General features: G+C 48.8%; 1 protein-coding gene across 4 annotated transcripts in view; it reads right to left on the reverse strand.

The window, feature by feature from the left end:
• Positions 1-21269, reverse strand: part of Klhl29 (kelch like family member 29) — a 302932-nt gene that overhangs the window by 17147 nt on the left and 264516 nt on the right. For all 4 annotated transcript variants that reach the window (XM_031357487.1, XM_031357486.1, XM_031357485.1 and 1 more), the window contains one exon: positions 6480-6618. In XM_031357487.1, the coding sequence (XP_031213347.1) occupies positions 6480-6618 (139 nt within the window). The remainder of the gene's footprint in view (positions 1-6479; positions 6619-21269) is intronic.

Consider the following 21269-nt stretch of genomic DNA (forward strand, 5'->3'; position numbering starts at 1 on the left):
GCTGTGGGAAGGAAGTGAACTCTGCTACCCACCCACAGACTTCTGCAAAAGTCAGGGGCTAAGAGTCTTTACACTGGTCTCTTGGGTGTACCTGGCGTGGGAGTAGAGGTGTGCCAATGTCTGGTAAGACAGGAGTGTGGCTAAAGAGGCTGGGGGCAGCTGCTGGGCGAGTGGAGAAAGCACTAGCAGGGAGCAAAGGGACCTGGGTACCCTGTTTTACCATGGACAGGCAGATATCCTAAGCCTCTCAGGCCCTCAGCTTCCTGTTCTGCAAAGTAGGTGAGGCCTAAAGTTCTGCTGAGGCTCAATGTTAGAGAAAGCCCCACAGTGTTTGCACTTCTACTGCTCGACTTCCAAAGCTTAAGGCTTTCAAAGCCCAGACACAACCCTCAGTGTGCAGGCTACACTGGGACCCTGAAGTTGAGTCGATGCTTAAAGCTCCTCTCCCAAGATGGCTCATGTAATCAGAGGCCCTAAGGCCTTGTACTTCTATGGCCTGAGCAAGCCTAAAAGCCTGAGGAAGCTAAAGTACTGGCCATACAGAGGGTCTGGGCTGAGGTTCTCTAATTGAGCTCACTCAGTGCTAAAGTTACTTCACACACATATGTTTTGCTTGTGTGCCTTGGTTAAGAATAAAAAAACAACTAGCTCTCAAGTGCCTCCTAGAGACTCCATAAGTCCTCGTTAGCCCAGGCCTCTAAGGCTTTCTGGTCAACTTCTTGCTCTTAAGTCTTTGCTGCCTCTGTGTTCATCCTAATGGCTTGGCCTTTCCTCTGTACGTCCTCAGGTTCTGTGGAAGTCATGCTGGGTCACTAAGTGGCAGGGGCTGATGGGATCAACATGGGCTGCTCGCCTTTCTCAAGATCCCTTTCCCTGTTGCCACCAACAACTGCCAGCCCAGTGTGTCCCCGAGTCCTCAGACAGAGGAAGCTCAAAAGAGCTGAGGTAGGTCTTCAGGGAACACACACACACACACACACACACACACACACACACACACACATACCCCTGGCCAACCCAGTGCTGGAATGCTGGCTATAAAGGGCTGAGGCTGCTACCCTGCTGACAGCTGTCTGTCGTTTCTCAAGGCTGAGCCTGGGAGGGTGTTTTGGAGATGGAGCCGCCTGCACTGCTGAAGGGCACCGGGAACGAGAGGCTAAGTACAGGAGCTGAAGAGCGTGGTAAGGCAGTTAAGTGAGAGAGGTCCTTAGCCATAGGATGCATGCCTGTGGCTGTCTCCATTGGGCAAATGAGCTGCAGGGCGTGCTGGAGGCTCTTGGGACTGGAAGAGCTAGCCCCTTCCACTTGGCTACCCAGGAACAGGAGGTAGCTTTAAGTCTTTGTTAGTAACCTAGTTGAAGGTCTGGGGGCGGGGGCATAGGAGTTTGGATATCCCCCTTGGCACATAGGTGGTGTCTACTGGGTGGTTCATGTGCAGCTCAGAAAACGCTAAGGGCCATGAAAGTCTGGCAACAACTCTGCCTCCAGTAATTAGATCATTGTGGCTCTACCTAGCACTCCTCAGAGGTCCCCCCGGAGGACACCTCACCTGATCCATAACTATGATCATGGTTCTAATGCTGTATTCTTACAGGTGTGAAGAATACTCCGTCTTCCATTACATTCTAAGCTGGTTCTCGAGTGAGCTGCTGGGCCCCAAGGGTTATGACACAATGGTACAATGCTGTACAGAACCACAGGAATAGAAATTTATCATGCTGTCTGTGATTCTCATGCTTGGGGAGATGGCAGAAGCGTGGTGCCCTAGCCCGCACAGTGTCTGGGACTAGACACTGTATGAAGTTACTTTCTCCCAAGTGGAGCTACCCAGAAGAATTCAGGTTCCTAGGCACAGTTGTGGCTCAGTAGGGCTGGGTCGATTGATGTGTCAGAGATCTTGGACTAGTAGGATGTTGGAGAACCCTTCTTTAGCAAAGAACTCCTTATCTCTCCCTTACTTGTCTGTGTGGCCAGATGTTTGCATGAAGCACACTGGAAATGGGCACTAGAAGTGTAGGACAGTGGTGAGTGACAGACAGCTGGCACTCTGTTCTATCCACCAGATGTGATTTCTACCCTGCCCCATGTCATTAGTTTCAGAGCACTGTGTTTGGGCACACTCAGGTGCCACTGGGTCCTGTGGACTCTGGCAGGCCTTGGACCACTCTTTGAGAGGAGGTCTGGTCCCTATCATTCTCTTGACACCTAAAAGGTGCCAAAATCTTTCTTCTTGTTGCTTTGTTTTCAAAGCACACATGTGTATGTGTATTCATGATGAGAAAGGGGACAGATACTTGGGGAAAGAAGTTGCTGTCCATAAGAGGCTTCAGCTAGAGATGCTTGCCATGATTAGGTCTCTCTTCTCTGTTTATGGTGAGGGACAGCTTTTCTCAGGTGGTGGGCATTTTCTCCCACACCTTGACTTACAGATGTACTGGGAAGCATCAGTGAGGGCAGGAGACGTGGCTGCTATCTTTTAAGAAGATGGTCATGGCCTCTATGATGGGGCCTGTAGCCTGGTCAGACAACCATTAAGTTGGAAGTGATTGGCCTTGATTAATGTCTCTATGGCACCTGTGCATCTTGAAAGACTCATGGGCCAGGGAAGAAAACCAGGGCAGACTGTGCAGCCTAGGGGTAAGTTATAGCTCTAGGCCTGGGACTCCAACCCAAAGGGTTGTGAGCAGATAAGGGAAGAATGAGTACCCCGTTCATCATCCAGGGGCAGCGGCTCAGCCCTCTGTCCCTCCTCCCTGTCCAGATGCAGTGCCTTCATCCCTTGTCTTTCAGTCTTCTGACCATCCTGTGCTACTCAGGTCAGCCAACCAAAGGTCAGGTGGAACAGGCCTGTGGTTTAGTTTTGCCCTGGCTTGCTGCTGGCCTCCTGCACTCATGTCCAGGAGCTTCTTGACCTCTAGGCCTCTTCTAGAGGATCCAGTCCCCTTGCAGGTCTGCACACAAGTGCCTGTCTTAAAGTGCCTCTCTTAAAGGGGAATTTTGTTCTTCTTGGCAGGCCTTGTGGTCAGTGTTCCTAATATCACATGTAGACTACACACACACACACACACACACACACACACACACACACACACACACGTATGTGCACACTTCCTACTTGTACCCAGTGTCAGCTCAGAGACTTCCCTTTCCTCCTCACTGAATTTGCCTACAAACAGCACAGTTTGGTTTTCTCGGTTAGAGAATGGAAGCGTCCATATCATACAACATGTATCTGTCACTTAAATGTCCGAGGCTTCAAGATCCTTGCCTGTAAAATGGGGATTCTAATTGCACGGGCTACTCAAGCTAATGTATCTGCAAAGCTTCTTGTCACCAGGTGGCAATCTTGTCAAGAAAGGAAGTGGTGAAGGATGGCTAAAAGGAACTAGCTCATCAATGGAAAGAGTCTGGATAGAGTAGGGCCTTAGGAATGTAGGCAAGTAGTGGAAGTTGCAGGGACCTGACTGAGGTCTGCGAGGCCATATGGGGCAGATCCAGCTTCTCTGCTCAGTCTCATACTGATTCATTCTCAGTCTCTCTCTCTCTCTCTCTCTCTCTCTCTCTCTCTCTCTCTCTCTCTCTTTCTCTCTCTCTGTGTGTGTGTGTCTGTTTCTCTGACCCATGCACTGTTTGTCTCTGAGGACTTTGGGTAGGCTCAAGCCCATCCTGTTTGCAGAGAGGAATAAGCAAGTGATTTAGCTTCCTATATGCCCCTCCCATGGCTCCAGGAAAGACAGTCACACTGAGAATGGGGATGGAGCAGTGGACTGGACACCTGACCTAGGTTGGTGGCAGAAAGGAACTTAGCTTGAATCTCCAAGTCTGGGGTGCTGGTACAGAAAGAGGGGTAGCTCCTGCTCTGACAATGCTCAGCAAGGGCAGGGCAGTATTGACTCATCTAAGCCCTGAGACATACTTCTTCAACCTCATAAGACAATAGCCCCTGAAAAGGAGCCCCTGGGCCACTTTATCCCTGGGAAGCTATTCCAGGGCTTGATGTGATGGGGGCTGAAACAACATGGTGGCATCAGCTGCTCTCTGGCCATGATGAAGTTTGGGGCCATGTGCCTCATAGAGATATTGCCTTTCCTGTGGAGACCTCGCTTCACTCCTTCAAAAGTATTTCTTTGCAGCCATCGATACGAATGGCAACATGCATCCCACGGTCAAGACAGAGAAAGGAAATTCAAAATGGCTACACACAAACACAGCCTTCAGTTTCTCCTTTGATTCCTGAAGGGACCCCATGCATGTTGAATGTCCTGGACCACAGCCCTGACTCAGTCAGATTCATCTGCCTTGTCTACCTTCCACTAGGGGACTTGAGTGCCCTTTCAGCCCTGAAAGCATGTCATGTCGTGTGTTCTTCTGGCTACCTTCCCCAGCTAACTCCCGACCCTGGACTGTTTGCCTGCTCTCTTCCCTTTTATGACCTCGATACCTTCATTTCTCCCATCTTGGCACCAAACTTGGAAAGCCTCTCCAGGCTGGTCTTGCCCATCCACTGACTGTCAGCTTCACCAGCATTTGATCAACATCTAGCTTACAAATGATAAAGCCTGAGGCCTGAGAGCGAAGGTTTGGCCACAGTGAAATCTCAGAATGAGTGGCAGAGTCAAGTGTAGGACCCAGGTCTCCTGGCTCCCAAGGATGCTCTCTCTCCCGGAAACTACTTGGATAGAGTACCTATCCTTTTTCAACAGGGCTAACTCTTTACTCTTATAGCAAGTCCAGGAGGTCACTGGGGAGTCAGGACCTGTTCATATCTGCTTCTGGGGAGGAAACCTATTCCTGTCCCTAGTTCATACCTGTTTGTGTCCTAGCTTCCTTGTCTGGAAGGGTCTTCCTCCTCATTCTTTGCCTGTCCTACAGAGGTGGGGGCTCCTCTTTCCTGTTGTATGCTGGAGTTTGGCTCTGATTCAACTTCAAAGGTAGTTAAAGACGTTTAGTCCAGGGCTGGACCACTGCTCTACGTTAACCTCCTGCTCTGTAGCCCATCATCTAGATCAAGGGTCCAAGGTCCCAGATTATTTAGCTATGTCCCTGCAGCCAGGTGCTAGCCACCACTCCATAGAATTTCCTAAAGAGAACCCCTGGGCTGAAGAAGCCCCTGGACATGCCTCTTTCCCCAAGACCTATGCCTCTAACCCTTGCCCTCAGACCCAGAGAACCTAAGCATGAGGGCAGGAGACGGAGCTGTCCAGGAAATGGGATGTCACAAAGAGCCTGCCCCTCCTGTGTGGCACAGGGCCAGTAAGGCTGAGTGGGACCTCACACACAGCCAGCGGCCTGGCTCTATGCCAGAGGACACAGGGGATAGGAAAGGAGATGCCAGCCAGTGTGCCATCCTGAAACAAAACACAGTCGCTCTGGGGTTAGTTGGCAAGTCCAAACACAGCATTGGGAAGCAAGCAGAGGTCCTGTCCTCCCACTCTGAGCTCTGTCCAGGCTCAGCGTCCGCCCCGGAGAGGCTGCAAGGCAAAATGAGCAGCGACATTAATCTGCTGATGGGTGAGAGAAGTGTGAGCGTTCGTTACCCTGGGCTGGCCCCTCGGCTGCTCTCCCTCCCTACGGAGCTAGCAGGTGGCCCTGACAGCTTTGCAAGGGTATGAAACAGCCCCAAACAATTACTTGTTTAAATCAACAAAATGGAAAAAACAAAGCTACTCAGGCACCATTAACACTGATTGATCCAGGTAGAAATGGCCAGGTGGAGCCAGAGTGGGCTGAGGTAGGAGGTAAAGGCTGAGAGACCGTGTTTAGGACACACCTGGTCTGCACTCAGTGCCCAGTATTCAAGGATAAGGCTTGGCCTACACACTCGTCTCCCTGACTCAGGCTGGGGGAGAGCAGTCCCTGGGGTGCCTGGTGTCCTTCAGTAGGGATGTTCTGCTCAATATGCTTTCCTGGCATTATGTTCACCATCAACAGTGGTGTGATGGATCTGGGGACCCTGAGGGATGGAGTAGTGTGTGATGGCCCCTTAAAATGGAGTCTATGGTCCTCTTAGTCTCAGGGAGGGCTTGCAATCTGCTAAGAACATGAGGTTTGGGGGTGGGGGAAGGAGCCTACTATGGGCTAGCCCCTGGTGGCCAGTGAGGCAGTGTGTGGGAGCAAGGGCAGTGGCTGCTCTGAGGCTGGGTGTGTATGTGTGTGTATACATATGTGTGTATATGTGAGTGTGTGTGAGTGTGTGTGAGTGTATGTGTGAGTATGTATGTGAGTATGAATGTGTATGTGTGTGTATGTAAGTGTGTGTACGTGTGTGTACGTGTATGTGTGTGTGTATGTGTGTGTGTGTGTGTGTGTGTGTGTGTGTGTGTGTGTGTGTGAGGGCACTGGGGAGGGGGAGGAGAGATGGCTACTGGCTCTGTGACAGGGAGTCACACTTCAGGAACCTGCAAGAGAGGGGGAAGAAAAGCGACACAAAAGCGTCCTACGAAGGAACAGACCCGACCACAGCTGGAAGGAAGGCAAACCTTTGAATCAGGTCCTTGAAATACAAGCTGCAGGAAGCTAGAACATTTTGGTGGACTTCAAACTCTCTGCCTTCAACAACAATTTTCAGGTCTGTAAATGCTTTCGCTCTGCGTTGCTGGTTCAATTCCTTCAACATTTCTGCAGAATAGAGAAGACAGACAGGGCCAGGTTCCCATTAAGAGGTTTTTAATTTTTATTTTTAATTAATCTTTTTTCAAGAAGTAGAGAAATAGAAAATACTTGATATTCTTTCTTGGCAAGGCTGGCTGAACACTGACAGTCAAAAGAGGTCACAAACAAGCATAAACAAGCAGCCACTGGGAGGGGCTACATAACCAAGGGAGTAACAACTTAAAAAAGCAAAATAACAAAACGAAACAAAACCCGAATATGATTAAAAAAATATCAAACCCAGATACTAAAAGATTGGGGAGTAGGCTGGGGAAAGATTCCCATACTGACAATCGGAAACAGAAAATACATTACCACAAACAGCTTTAAAAAAACAATCTATCCTAGAACCATGGAACAAGGTCTCCAAATGCCAATGGTGCCGATGTATCAAGAAAAGCATGGCATTGTGATGCAGGATGGGCGGGACATGGTTCAGAGGAACAAAACCCACAAACCCTGTAGAAACAGCATCCCTTCTGTTAGACGCTCAAGCCATGGCGTGGAACAAGCTTCCTGGGTAGGGCAGCCAGAGAACAGAAGGGCCCAACGAAGGCTTGGCAAGTGCCTCCTTCCATCTCACACTTTCACGGACTTCTGGGGTAAGCAAGTAAGCAAGGGGTGGGGTGGGCTTGGATGGGGTGAGTTTCCTTGCATCAGCCCCATTTTCTAGGCTCGCCTTCCAGGACGCCCAGCCTTGCCTGTGCATTTGAGGAGAAGCTGGTTTGCAGCCTCGGCAGGTCTTAGGAAATGGCTTGGGGACGGTAGGTGATTATATCCTGCCCCTATGTATACCTACCTTTGCCTGGAGTCTTGGCCACTGGGACTGGCATAGACAGAATCCAGGCTTGTGGGCTCCAGACCTAGGGAGGTCAACATCTTCCAGACCCACCCTAAGGGCTAGAAGGGAGGAGGAGAGAGGAGCCTACCAGATAGCCCATTTAATTAAGGTGTCCTGTCCCTTTTGCTGAAGTTAGGGCCTTTGGATGAACACCACTCACTACCCCTGGCACATCTGGCTGCATCCAGGACTCCTTATCACATCAGTCCTAGATCCTTGTGTCAGGTGACATAGACTGTCATTAGGCAGGTAAAGGGACACAATGAGAGGTAAGTCCTCTTACCATCACCCCAAGCTCTCCAGGTCTATGTTCAGTGAGGCTAATTTTCTAGAATTACTCTCTGCTGTTCCCTACTTCAAGCCTGAACGTAGGGTCAGTACCACTTAAGTGCTAAGAGTCCCCTAGCCCTAGTTCTTATTCTGGATTTGTCATGGGGTAGTCAGGTGGCCCTGGACTCACCTCAACCTGTGGCAGGTCCTCTTTACCTCTCTGAGCCTCTATATCTAAATATGTCAACAAGGACCGAGGCTCCCACTTCTGTCTGCAGAGATCAATGGGGTCCCTTGATCTAGTCCAGCTCAGGGATGACGATAGGATTAGTGGGCCTTAGATACACTGGCCTTGAGCTCTGCCAAAGATGGAAGATATGAGACCTGGAAAACATGCTGTTTGTGGGGACTGAGGAGGTGGAACTGTCCCCTGAGCCACAGGCCATGCTAAGCCGTGGACTCCCTCACCATGTATTAGGCTGACTTGGACGATGGAGGAATGTGTTCAGGTGTGCATGTGGAATACTCTGGTCAGGCTCTCCAACTTCAGCAGAGCACAGAGACAAGGCTGGGGGGTGTGGGCTGTGTGGTGGGGTATAGGTGAGCAGAGAGTAACAGGAATGTATAGTTGGCAGGCGGCACTACATCCTAAGAACCGTGCAAAGGGGCTGCAGAGCACTGTGTGCAGGAAGCAGAGAGGTCAGGCTTGTTTTCCAGTGATCTGACAGAGAGGAAGGAGGAAAGGGTTTTAGGAAATTTAATGGGAGGCAGGAAGACCCCCCGATAGTCAGAGACCTTGATTTTGGAGACAGGTCTGAGGGTGAGCCCGGACTCTGCCTTCTGTGAGATATATAGCCTTGAAGAGGTGAACTGGGCTCCCAGCAACTTTGCTTGTTGAGAGTTAATAACATAGTGTATGGTCAGCACCTACTGTGCCCAGTGTCACGGAGGTAGATTCAAGACTACTGTTGATGGAGGAGCCCTTCCATGATCTCACTGAAAGATGAAGAGGTGGCTTCCTGGAGACTGAAGGGCAGAGACAGCACTTAGGCCTCAGCTGCTATACAATAGGAGGTAGCAAGGGACATTTGAGAAAGGAGGAGAGGAAGAGTTTGACTTGGGGTAAGCTGGTAGAAAAAGAGTCAGTAAGGCACAAGGAGTGGTGAGAGGCCTGGGGTGGAGATCAGCCTATGGGGCTCAGGGAGGGTCTACGGGACCAGGCAGGGCCCACGTAAATTGTAATTCTGGGATGCTCACAGAACCTGCAGCTGAGTGAACCTGGTGGATTATGTCATTTATGAGCAAAGAAAGGGGTGGAGGTAAGAGTACGGGGTGCGGGGGGGGATTCCAAACTTTTAGAGCTTTACAATATTTTTAAAATGTAGTAGAGTGTGTGTGTGTGTGTGTGTGTGTGTGTGTGTGTGTGTGTGTGTACATGAGTGCAGTATCTGCAGAGACCAGAAGAAGGCATCAGATCACCAGTATCAAGAGATATGAGCAGTGTGAGCCACCTGACATGATGCTGGGATCTGAACTCAGATCCTCTGGAAGAGCAGTATGTATTTTCAGCCGCCCACCTGTCTCTCTAGCTCCTGGGTCCTAGTTCTTAACCTCAATCTGTCACAGGATAGTTAGGTGGCCTTGGGTGAGTTACCCCAGCCTGTGGGGCCTCCATCTCCTGTAGGACAAGATAGCTCTGTGGCTCCCTGGTCATCGTCCTGTGTTGGAAAGCAAGTCTAGCTCTGTGTGCTTGTGGAGTTAGCTAGCTCTGGGGCCAGGGCAACATCCCATTCCTAGACCTACTGTATTCTGATGTCTCAAAGGTTTTCCTTCCAGGTCAAGGTTCTGGAAAAGACTCTAGCTATAGCCTCAGTCCCAGTAGCAATGCTGGCTGCATCGAGAACCTCAAGCCCAGCCCAAATTTGGCAAGGTGCCTGGGATTGAAGTGTCGCCTCTCTACATAGATGCTTTCTGTTCTCTACACCTCCACCTTTTCAGAAATCTGATGTAATAGCTGGAGACGATTATTCACTTCTAGAAGAATTTTTCAATTTATGAAAGTGCTCACCGGGGGATTCCTTTGCACAGCAGGCCCAGTGCCTTCCAAGTATTGATCAGTTGGTATGTGCTTGCCACTGCCTGCAGCGTGCCGGTGGGGATGGTGGGCATCGCAGTCTATACTTGTCAGGAACACACCCTGAATCCACGGGAGGAAGCTAGGACTTGCTGTCCTGGGTGAAAGATGCTTGGATTCCTCACCCTTGTCTCAGAGCAGAATAACCCTCCTGAATTTTTGAGATGTCTCTTGGAAATAGTCCAAAGAGGAAAGCCTGGTATAGGGAGGGCTGTGGGGTTTGGGGGGGAATTTAGACTAAAGGTGGGTATTCAGGGTTCCTGGCAGCACCCTGCATTTATAGAATTTAGAATGGGTCAGAGGCTCTTGGACCCTCCCCAGGAAAGACTCAGTAACTACATTACTGAGGAGGCTGATAGCCTGAGCCCATGTAGAAGGCCATAGCTTTGGCTTCCAGCCCTGCTGGAGCTCTATCTTGGGACAGTTCCTGGTCTTAGCTTTGAGTGGAATGCCCCATGCTTATTGAATTGGCTGCCCTATGCCTTGCTTCCCCACGTCACATCAGGGATTCCTCTCTCGTAAGACCGCCTGGCAGAAAGCACATGACCAGAGAGTCCTTCCCAGTTTCCAGCCTGCCTTCTCCCAAGCCACCTCAGCTCCCCACAGTATCCAGCCACTAGCCTCTGGTTGAATGAGCCCTTCAAGAGTGAGCAAAGGCAGTAAGGTGTCCTTGGTCCTGAGCTTCCCTTCCACTTTCCCCTCCTAGTGAAGCCTCCCCTGTGCCCTAGACAACATCCTGCTTCTAAACGTGTTCCCCTCTGCCCAAGTCCTTTCTTATTCTTCATTTGGCTGCTCACCATTGGTTTTCCATGGCAATCCTGATGTTGTCTGGTCCCAGGCCTCCTTGCCTCTTTCTTCCTACAGCCCCTGCCCTGTCTCCCCATTCATGTTCTTGCAGCATCCCGAGCTACCTTCTTTATAGCAAACTGCTTTGTAATTATTTATTTACACATCTGCCTGACATGTGTTCAACCCACACAGTAAGTTGCAAAAGTTCTCTCCTATCAAGAGACAGAAGTCACTGAATTGTGGCCTTAATTTGCTTTGGAGCTTAGAATGCAGTAGAAAAGACCTTATGTGGGTATCAGGCACAGCATCAGGGGATCTGCTTGTTTTTGCTGCCTCTGGAGATCCTGCTGGGGATAGCCTGTTGGAGGATGAAAGGCAGCATGGAGCAAAGATGAGCCATCCCAGATTGTCATGTAGACTAGCTAGCCTCTGCCAGTATCAGCCTGACCTAGCCCACACATTGCCTTACCAGAACCACAGCCTAAATAAGCGAGTTACCTTTTAAGCCAGGATATTTGAGATTTGCTGGTTAGCTTGGCAAGACCCACTTGATTCGGAGGGTAGGAATAAATGATGGGCTCATGAACTCGGAGAACTTGCCTCTGTCAGTTTTCCCTTTGTTAGTTAGATGTGAGGTTAATTTTTAAAATGTGCAAACATGGGCTGGAGAGATGGCTCAGCAGTTAAGAGCACTGACTGCTCTTCCAGAGGTCCTGAGTTCAATTCCCAGCAACCACATGGTGGCTCACAACCATCTGTAATGGGATCCAATGCCCTCTTCTAGTGTGTCTGAAGACAGCAACAGTGTACTCACATTCATGAAATAAATAAATCTTTTAAAAAAATGTGCAAACATCCCATTGTACTCATCTCTCAAGTGTACAGTTCAATGCTGGTAAGCGTATGTATACCATTTTACAACCAAGTGCTAGCCTTTCTTTCCAAGCTGGAACTGTGTATCTAGGAAACAACCCTCCCCACCCCCCACTAGCCCCTGCCCACTATTCCACTTCAGTCTCTATGAGTTTGACTCCCTTGGAGACGACGTTGTGTAAGTGAAACCATATACATTTGTCCTCCTGGGATTGGCTTATTTTACTTGAATTCCTTCAAGGTTTGTCTTCATTGTGCCATATGTCAGAATTTCCTCCTGACTTACATCCTATGATAAGTAGATACCATTTTAAAATCCATTCATCTGTGAGTAGATGCTTTTCAGCTATTGTGACTGATGCTCCCAGTCTAATTCTTCCACCCAGTTATGGGTATCTCTAGCCACTCCAGTCTTCAGCTCCATTATAATTGGTTAGAATGAAATAACCCCATAGACCCAGCTTCCAGGGTATGCGAGGGACCAGGGGATGGATGCTAAGAGGGGTCTGCCTGCAGCTGCGTGCCTTGTTTAGAGGGAAATGAGACACAGACAGAATCAAGACTGGAGATGAAGCAGAAGCTAAACTTCTGTATATTTTTCACCAAATGACACAAGTTATTTGTCACAGACTAATGGGCTCATTCCAGCTGGTCTAGAAGGGCTGTCCAATGCAGTAATAAAGAGAAAGGAGTGTCAAATATTAAAAGGTAAAGAATTCCAATGTCTTTGCTGTAGAGAAGCCCATTAAATCACAGCCCTGAGAAAGGTTGCATAGCCAAATATTTTTTTTTCAGAGCTCAAGCAGGAACCCAGATAGGTGATAAATGTTCCTGGTCCCATTGGTATTTATGACACATACATGATAAAGGACCGGAAAACATTATAAACTCGGAGTAGTTGGGAAATACACTGAGAAAGCCCAGTGAAGACTGTGTCATGCATACCCAGAGGGTAATTCATCTGGGAGCAGGGACGCTGGATATGCGCTGACACCCTGGGGACAAATGAGAGCTCTGCACAAACAGCCTCCTTAGTGGATGCTTTGTACAGCCATACCATCCAAGAAGTGCCTGGAGCCAGTGCCCCCTATAGGATTGCTCAGGAATTAGCAGTCTGTGACTGGAGAGGGCATGACTGGAAAAACTTGATGTCATTGCTGAGTCACTGCCATCTGCTACCCTGAGGACCCTTCCCTCCTTTGGGAGAGGAGACTCAGGCCTTACTGTTCAGCTCCATCCCAGAGAACTCACAGAGCCTTCCTGAGTCTGCTCTTATCTTTACAGCTTCATCACCCCTGTACATTCCTACCCTTGGAGTTTATGCCCAGTACTTCCTGCTCTTTTGACCAAGTCATTTCTTATACTTAAGGTCTCACAAGTCCCATAAGCCTCAGCTCTAGCAGCATCCTCTAAGGAGTCTCAAAGAGTCATCTCAGTCACATCATGCTTTGCCCTCTCCTGTGCTCCCATGAGACTTTGTTGGTGTCTTGGTATCAGAGACCATTGGCTGCCTCAAACTAGAGGACTCTACCTGTTGTCTATCTGTCTCCTCTCCAGGCTGTGATCTGAATGGCTTGTCTCTGTGGTTCTGGAATAAATGGTATTATATTTTGCACATGTTTGTGATTGGAATCCAAGTGGATTACAGAACACATGGAGAGGTGTGGGAATCGGTCAGAATGTCCTTAAACATGATTAAATGGAACTAGCAGAGATTTCTAGCTATGTAGAAGCAGATGGACTGGTTGTAGAAGTGAAGCCTCCTCTAAGCCTAGGAGATATCATTGCTAATAACAACTGTGGTAGCCCCACAATTGGGTGATGTATATTGCTAAAGCACTTCTCCATTCATGATTTAGATCTTTGGAAAGAGACCAAATTATTCTGTTCCACTCCAGTTGTTTAGAGGAGCCATAAATGACCTTTGTAGGAAGGACTATCTCAGCTGACACTGAGGTATAGCTGCAGCCTGTGGCCTTGACACACAGTGGCTAGAGAGAAGCCATCCTTTTTTTAACATTTCAGCTTCTAGCTGCCTAGATGACAAGGTTTACCCAAATGTAATCCAACAACCAGTTGCTTGCATCTACAGATCATGCCTGGGTGGATCAGGGTGGGCATTCTTCATTTGGGAAGGAATTAGGGGAGGGCAAGGGCAGAGGTCAGAAATTAGTAACTCTCTGTTGATGTGATAGAATACACTGACCAAAGGCTTTTCAGAGGGGATATAATCCATCATGGTGGACAAGGTATGGCAGTTGGAGCATGAGGCGACGATGGCAGTCAGGGAGCAGACTGATCACATTTTATCTGCATATAGGAAGCAGAGAGGGGGAGGAGAGGGGAGGGGAGGGGAGGGGAGGGAAAGGGAAAAGAGAGGAGAAGAGAAGAGAGAAGTGTGGCCAGGCTATAAAAGATCATCTCCAGTGATGCTCTTCCACCAGCAAATTTCTGAAAGTTTCCATAATGTTCTCAAACTGCACCACCAACCTAAGAGCACATCTTCAAACACATAAACCTATGGGAGACATTTATCACTCAAATTACCACAAATGTCATGACCAAGCTCCAGATCAGGGAACCTGGCCAGACAGTGGCTTCCACCATAGGGTGGTGAGGTAGACCCCAAGGCTGCAATGAGAGGAAGTACCTGGCTAGGTTAATATTAGCAGCAGTTAGACCTTCCAGCCTTCACTAAAGATGCTTGCTGGCTTGCTCCCTCCCTCTCTCTACCCCCCACCCCTTGATTTTTCAAGACAGGGTTTCTTTGTATAGCCTTTGCTGTCCTGGACCTCACTTTATATACCAGGCTGGCCTTGAACTCAGAGATCTGCCTACCTCTGCCTCCCGAGTGCTGAGAGTACCACCCCCACCCCTGGCTAAAAATGCTTTCACTTGGCTCCTTTTTCTGCTTGGAGGGAATCTGAGAAGGCGATATTCTGAAACGAGAGGAGGAAAATGTTATGAAGGTTCTGTGTTGAGAGACATCTGAAGAAGGCTAAAAGTTGGGAGAAGCTGGGTGACATGTGAGGTCAAAGAATAGAGGTGCGCAGGAGTCTCTATTCCACAGAGACCACAGAGGAGAGGTGGGACTCTGAGGTGATCTCCTGGAGTGTGGAGAAGAACTACACTGCAGTGAATTGGCAGATGAGCCAAATCAGGACACTGGGAGGCTATCAGGGGATTGGAAGCATGTGTGTAGAGAGTGGAAGAACCAGGTAGGAGACTGAGGCAGAGGGGCTAGCAGCAGCCAATGGGGACTTACGAAGTAGAGAGTCCCTATAATCCTTATATGCCCTTTCTAAGAATAGAGCTTGGCAGCAAGGGAGGATAGTGTCTCAAAGGACACAGGTCCTAATGGCAAACGGGAGTGTGAGACTTGGATATGGTTGCAGGGATTAAGTTGAGTGGGGCTGGGGACTTTACTTTCATTTTGTCACAAATGCTCTGACCATTATGAAACTGTTTGGCCTTCATTGTCTTAACTCAGAGTTTACATTTCTTTCTCACTGGCAGCTAGACTTTTGGGAGGTGGGGGATAGTTCCTCACTGGAGGGACTGGAGTTAAGAAGTCCTGACTGTTATTTGAGGTCAAGAGAAAGAGCCAAATTCAGAACCTTGGAGAGCCACACATCCCCAGTAGTCCAGACAGAAGGTAGATAGCTAGAGTGGCTAGGGAGTAGTCTGGAATAACCTAAGGCACCCAGCAGTGGATGAAGACTGGGGGACTCACAGCTCCTTCAGGGGCTGACTGAGACTCTGAGTTCCACGAACCTGAGGTTGTACAAGTACCCAGTGGTGTCTTCATGAAACAGATCTCCCGGGTGTGGATACTGAGGATATTGGGCGTGTGCTAGGGAATTGAGTGAATGAATGATCATACATGCATCCCTGGGACAGTGCCAGGTTTATTGGGATATAACTATGCCAACAGGGACAAACATTGAGCAGAGGAGGAGACAGCTGCTTCTGCCGGAGGGGACAAGGGAGGCACCATAGTGGGGTAAAGTAAAGACTTATGGGAAAGCAAAGCAGAAGCACCCCAGGTGGCTGTAGTGTAAATTGAGAAGACTCCAAGGTTCGAAAGGGCCCATGGTATCCCATGAGACAATGAGGTCACTGGTGGCTTTTATGGGCAAGTGACCTAGAGAAGGGTGGCCAGGAATCAAAGAAGTAACTGCTGCCTATGTCATATGGAGAGCTAAGTGTACCTGAGACAGATGAAGATGTAACTCAGGTCTACAGCCTTTGCTTAGAATGCACATAGCCCTGGCACACAGGGTGATGCTTACAACTGACTCACCATGGCCTGAGGCCCACTCATGGGGCCTGCTCTGGGCTGGGTCTTAGAGGAAAAGGAATCTAGGTTCTATCATCAAAATTGCCCATTGTATGTCACTGTGGGGTCTCCAAAGGACTGGCATTATGGTTGTTCTAGATCTGTGGCCTCCACTTTTTCTCCCTAATCTCCAACCCAACTCCTGGGCTCCAGCCAATGCCTTTCTTGTGATTTTGTCAGAGCTGGATTCTGTGGCTGCTGCATCCTAGGCTTTTGACTGTAGACATGGAGTCTTACTACTTGAGGTAGTAGTGGTATACTGACATGCTACTTACAGCAGGGCCTATGGATGTTGGCAGAACAGAGGTATGCAAATGGATGTGTGCAGTTTCAGAGGACAGGAGGCTTCACTTGTCTTCAGAGTGGAACTTATTACAGGTAGAAGAGAGGAGACTTTCTTAGCGACCTGCATGCGCAAAGGCCCAGGGCCATGTATGACTGTATTCCAAGAATGGACAGTTGGTGAAGGGGATGGTAAGAATTGAGGCTAATGATACAAGTTGATGCCTCTAGGAAAGGTTAAACAAGCTGTGTTAGGGAACCTATAAACTTTAAGTGTTTTAGTGTGTGTGTATGTGTGTGTGTGTGTGTGTGTGTGTGTGTGTGTGTGTGTACATACATGAGTGCAGGTGTCCAGGAAGTCCAGAGAGTGTCAGATATTCTGGAGCTGGAGGTGCAGGTGGTTCTGAATGACCCAATTTTTGGGTTCTAGGAACTGAACTTGAGTCTCTTTAAGAGCAGTGAGTACTCTTAGCCACTGAGCCATCTTCAGAACCCCAGGGACCCATAGATCTTAAGCCTAGAGGTGAAATTAAGAAGTTACATAGATGACCCTGGGCACAGACAATGAGGGGACTGGAAGCTACATGTCTGCATAGATGGAACACTTTCCAGTAGCGACTCTCAACACAGAGAGCGGTGAGGAAGACCGGGTCTATACTCTGAAGGCTACAGAAGGGGACTCTTTGGAAAACAGAGTCAGAGGACTTCCAGATTTGGTGCAGAGCTTTTCCCCAGAGTGTTGACAAGACCGTGACTTCTGTCTCCTTCTCTGGCAAGTATCTTTCCCCAAAGTACAGTGGGGAGTTGGTACAACCACCACATCCTCCAGTACACTACAGCCCCTGGAGAAAATGGGCTTCCAACTCAGAGCTGAAACTAGCCAATCTGTTTCTCCGGCCTGGGACACAGTGTCTGGACAGCAACCTTGGGCAGAGGAGGCCTGTAAGGAGTTCTGCTTCCCCCTTCAAGTCTCTGGGTTCCTCAGTCATTGTTAAACATGCTGTCCCTCTTTCTAATCCAAGGCCCCTCATCTGCCTTTCTCCTGGACTCCAACAGAGCTGTATGCATTGAAAGGAGTACATGAAGATCTTCAGGGGTCTACTCACAATGCAAGAATAGGTTAGAAACAGAAGAATGACAAAGACCTGGATGGGGAAACAGTATCCCCACCTAAAGGACAAGTGGCCAACAAGCAGAGACACAGCTTCAGGATTTAAATTCCCATGCTATGGCCCACGGAACTCCATTCTGTTAGATTCTTTTGTGGGGATCTGGTTCTTCAAAGACCTGGCCACTCAGGTTTGGGAAAGCCAGTCGTCTATTCCAGTAACAGGACAGCTGCCAAGACAGCTCAGAGATGAGATGGGGGCAGGCAGAGGAGGCACAGAGGAAAAGGTGACTTCTTCCATGGGTCTCTTCCATCAGCTTTAGCCCAAGTCCTTATTTCCAAAGCATTCTGACAGCCACCATCCCAGCAAATAAATCAATGGTTTTAAAGGATTTCCAAGAATTAGTGAACCAGAACTAAGAGTACAATCAGTTCAGGTACCCAAGTAAACAGGGAAATGAAACAGAAACCCTGGATGCCAGGGGCTAATGGCAACTCCAGATGCTATGGACAGAATTCACAGCAGCCCAACAAACCGCAGGATTGGGAGATAGGAGTGGAGAGTGTGTGCATCTCTATGTGTGGCTGAGGCAGAAGGACCCTTTCCTGTCTACCTGTGTCCTCCACAGTCTCCTAGGAGACTGTCTATCCCTGGTTCTCCACCCCAGTCCACCTCTCTTGCTGTCTGTGGGCAGGCCAGGTCTGGGAACCATACTTACATCCTGACCTTTCAGGAGGTGAAAACCTGGGGTATTTTCTAGTTTTTTTTTTTTTTCACAAAGCTAACAGTCTTTTTATATCATACAAATCATGTCTGCTGTCATCCCAGGAAAATCAGGGGACCTTAATAAGCACAAAGAAGAAAGTAGGGTTGTATCTCCAGTGGCTCAGGCCCTGTAGGACCTACTAGCCAGTGGGAGAACACAATGGTTGAAGAGGAACCAGTGCCTCATCAGTTGGGGATGGACCAACTCAGCTTGTGTGCCAGCTCACCCATGCCACCCATCATACGGGCTACAGTCCCCAGTGTTTTTATCATGTGCTGAGGTAGTTGGGGTCGGAAAGATCAGCAAGGGGCTGTATTGACACTTCCTAACTCTCCCGATGTTGATTTTTTTCCTTTTTTCCCTGTGTCCTATGTCAATCCTGTCCTCCATCCATTTCTGTCTTCTGGGCAAGTGCTGGTGGGTGCAAATGTTGACTTTTTACTATATATATATATATCTGCAACCATTGGTCCCCAAAGCCATTCTGGACACAGCTGCAGATGATTTGCTCCAAGTGGCAACCTACTGTTAAAGACTCTAGGCACAAGGAGGGAGGCCCTGTTTGGGTACACAGTCGGTGCCCTTGGGCCTTCTGGATCGATTTCCTTAGCCTGGTATGGTTTCCTGTTAATACTGGATTTAATCATAGCTCTTTCTGTCCCTGCTCATTTTCCTGCAGGTCTCTAGCTTGGCTATCAGCTTTTCTTAGGAAGCTGAACTTAACCAAACTCTATATACTAAATTCACAAATCTATCTTTTACAAATGCACGGCTCTGGAATCACCAGTGGGGTGCCATGCTCATCTGGACTTTTATGTGAGTTCTGTGGATCTGAACTCTGGTCCTCAGGCTTACACAGCAAGGGCTCCCCTTGCCATTTCCCCAGCCCCACAGGCTTTCTAAGAGCTCCTCAGGGGATTCTAATAAACAATGAAATTAGAACCTCTGCTTTCACAGCCGTGAATGGCTGTTGGTTTTGCCTTTTTATTTTCACTCCCCAAGTGTCCAGAGCTGCTCTCAGAGTGCAAAGACATTTACTGAAAAAATAAAATAAAATAAAATTAAGGAACGACAGCTCGACAGCTCCAAGAGGCAGAAATTCATGCAAATGAATGCAAATAAATACACACTTTCATACATATGTTTATGCAAATATTCTTGTGGTCCTGCAAATCACTCACTTGCCTGCAAGCAGCCACCTACAATTTCTTGGTGAGAACTCCAGGCAGGGGGCCTGGGTTAATGACAAGTGGTATCATGACCTCCCAGGATGACATATCTATTAGCAAGCTCATTTCCTAAGTCCTAGAGAACAACACTGAACTGAGCTCTGTCCACCTCAGTATCTCCCCCAGGCACACAGGCCCCACTGCTCACTCAAGGGTGCAGTTGAGGGGAGGAGCAAGAACAAATCCGCAACGGACCCACCAAGGCTATGGTCAGAGAAACCAGCTAAGGCAGTAATGGGTACCTAAGAGCTTCTGTGAGGACAAGGACTGGCTGGCTTTAGCTCAGAGCCAGTCTGGGTGGGCTGGCATGTAGCTAGACACTTGTCCTGCTTAGACAGTGTGTCCCACTCATGTTGCTGTGTGATGGTATCCTACAGCTCATTTGTCTCAGCGGGGGACACACTTTAGAAGAAAACATGGTCTCCTTGAGATCACAGCCTGGTACCCTGCTGTGCATCTACTTGTCCATCTGAAGTGGCACACCTCTGCACATACTCCCAGTGCTGCCTGAGGTGGGGGGAGCTGAGCAGATGGGAGAGTTACCAGGTGAATCTAAAGCCACTTGAGTCTTGTGTCCTGTCCTTTGGGGATCCTGCTTTGCACAGCTCTAGAATGTCACACACAATTTCTTATTTCTCCAGATGCTGCATTTGGGAGGTAGATGCCACAAATCTTTGGAAGGCTTCAGGACATTGAAAGGTAAGATTTCCAAAGGCAGGAGTCTGCCTGGTTACACAGTAGGTGTTTAATACTTCCCTGCTGACTGACAGGAGGAAGCATTTACATCATCATCATCTCACCATGTCTTAGCACCTTCTTAGCTCTTCTTACACATATAGCCTGGGGAGGGCACCGTGTGGGCTCCCTCTATTCTGGCATTTAGGAGAGGAGAGGACAGATAGGCCACAGGACTTGTGTCAGGGAGAGACGGAGCACTCTTAACCCATTTAGCCTGGATAGGATTTCTATAACTAATGTCTCATTGGAAAGTAGAACTTAGTTCAGAATTCAAGTTTGATTCTGAGTCAGCAAAGACCTGTTTCAGCAACCTTTCTGGGTCCATGTGACACTTATTCATTCACCCCTAACAAAACCTCTGTGGTGGTTTGAATGAGAATGGCCCCATAGGATCACAGGGATTGGTACAATTGGGAGGTGTGGCCTTGTGGGAGTAGGTGTGGCCTTGTGAGAGTAGGTGTAGCCTTGTGGGAGTGGGTGTGGCCTTGTGAGAGTAGGTGTGGCCTTGTGGGAAGATGCATGTCACTGAGGGTGGGCTTTGAGGTCTCTGAAGCTTAAGGCAGGCCTAGGGTGTCTAGTTCACTTCCTGCAGATCCAACACCATGCCTGCCTCTGTGCCACCATGCTTATACCATGATGATAATGGACCAAACCTCTGAAAGGATAAACCAGCCCTGATGAAATGTTGTCCTTTAGAAGAGTTGCCACAGTCTTGGAGTCCCTCCACAGCAATAGAAACCCTAACTAAGACGCTCTGTGCTTCTAGAGCAGACCTAACTAAGACGCTCCGTGCTTCTAGAGCAGAAGGAAGCTCCACCATGTCAGGTTGCAGGACAACTCAGCCTTGCTGACCTCACAGGCAGGTCATTCATTCTCAGCTCTTGATGGCTCAAAGTTTTCCATGAAGAAAGCAAGCAGCCTTTACACACAGGAAATGACTTTCCAGAGGACCAGCTGGATCCAGCTCTACCCCGGGGAAGGCCCATTCCTCTGTGGGTACTGTCTCCCTCCTCTTTATTTTCTCTGGCTGGCTTAAATCCAGTTTTAAAGGGCAATTTTATTCTTTAATTATTTTAGGCTGACCCTTCACCTCTTTAGCTTTTCTGGGCTGTTGAGATCAGCTGCTTCCACCTTCACAGCTGTTAAGTGATGAGGGGCATAGGAGATAAGGTCCCTCCCTCCTCTGGAAGGGGGAAGGGAAAAGAAGGGGAAGGGAGGGAAAGAAATGGGAGGGAAGGGGAGGGGAAG

Source organism: Mastomys coucha, unplaced genomic scaffold (assembly GCF_008632895.1).
Source record: "Mastomys coucha isolate ucsf_1 unplaced genomic scaffold, UCSF_Mcou_1 pScaffold6, whole genome shotgun sequence".
NCBI classification, from domain to species: Eukaryota; Metazoa; Chordata; class Mammalia; order Rodentia; family Muridae; genus Mastomys; species Mastomys coucha.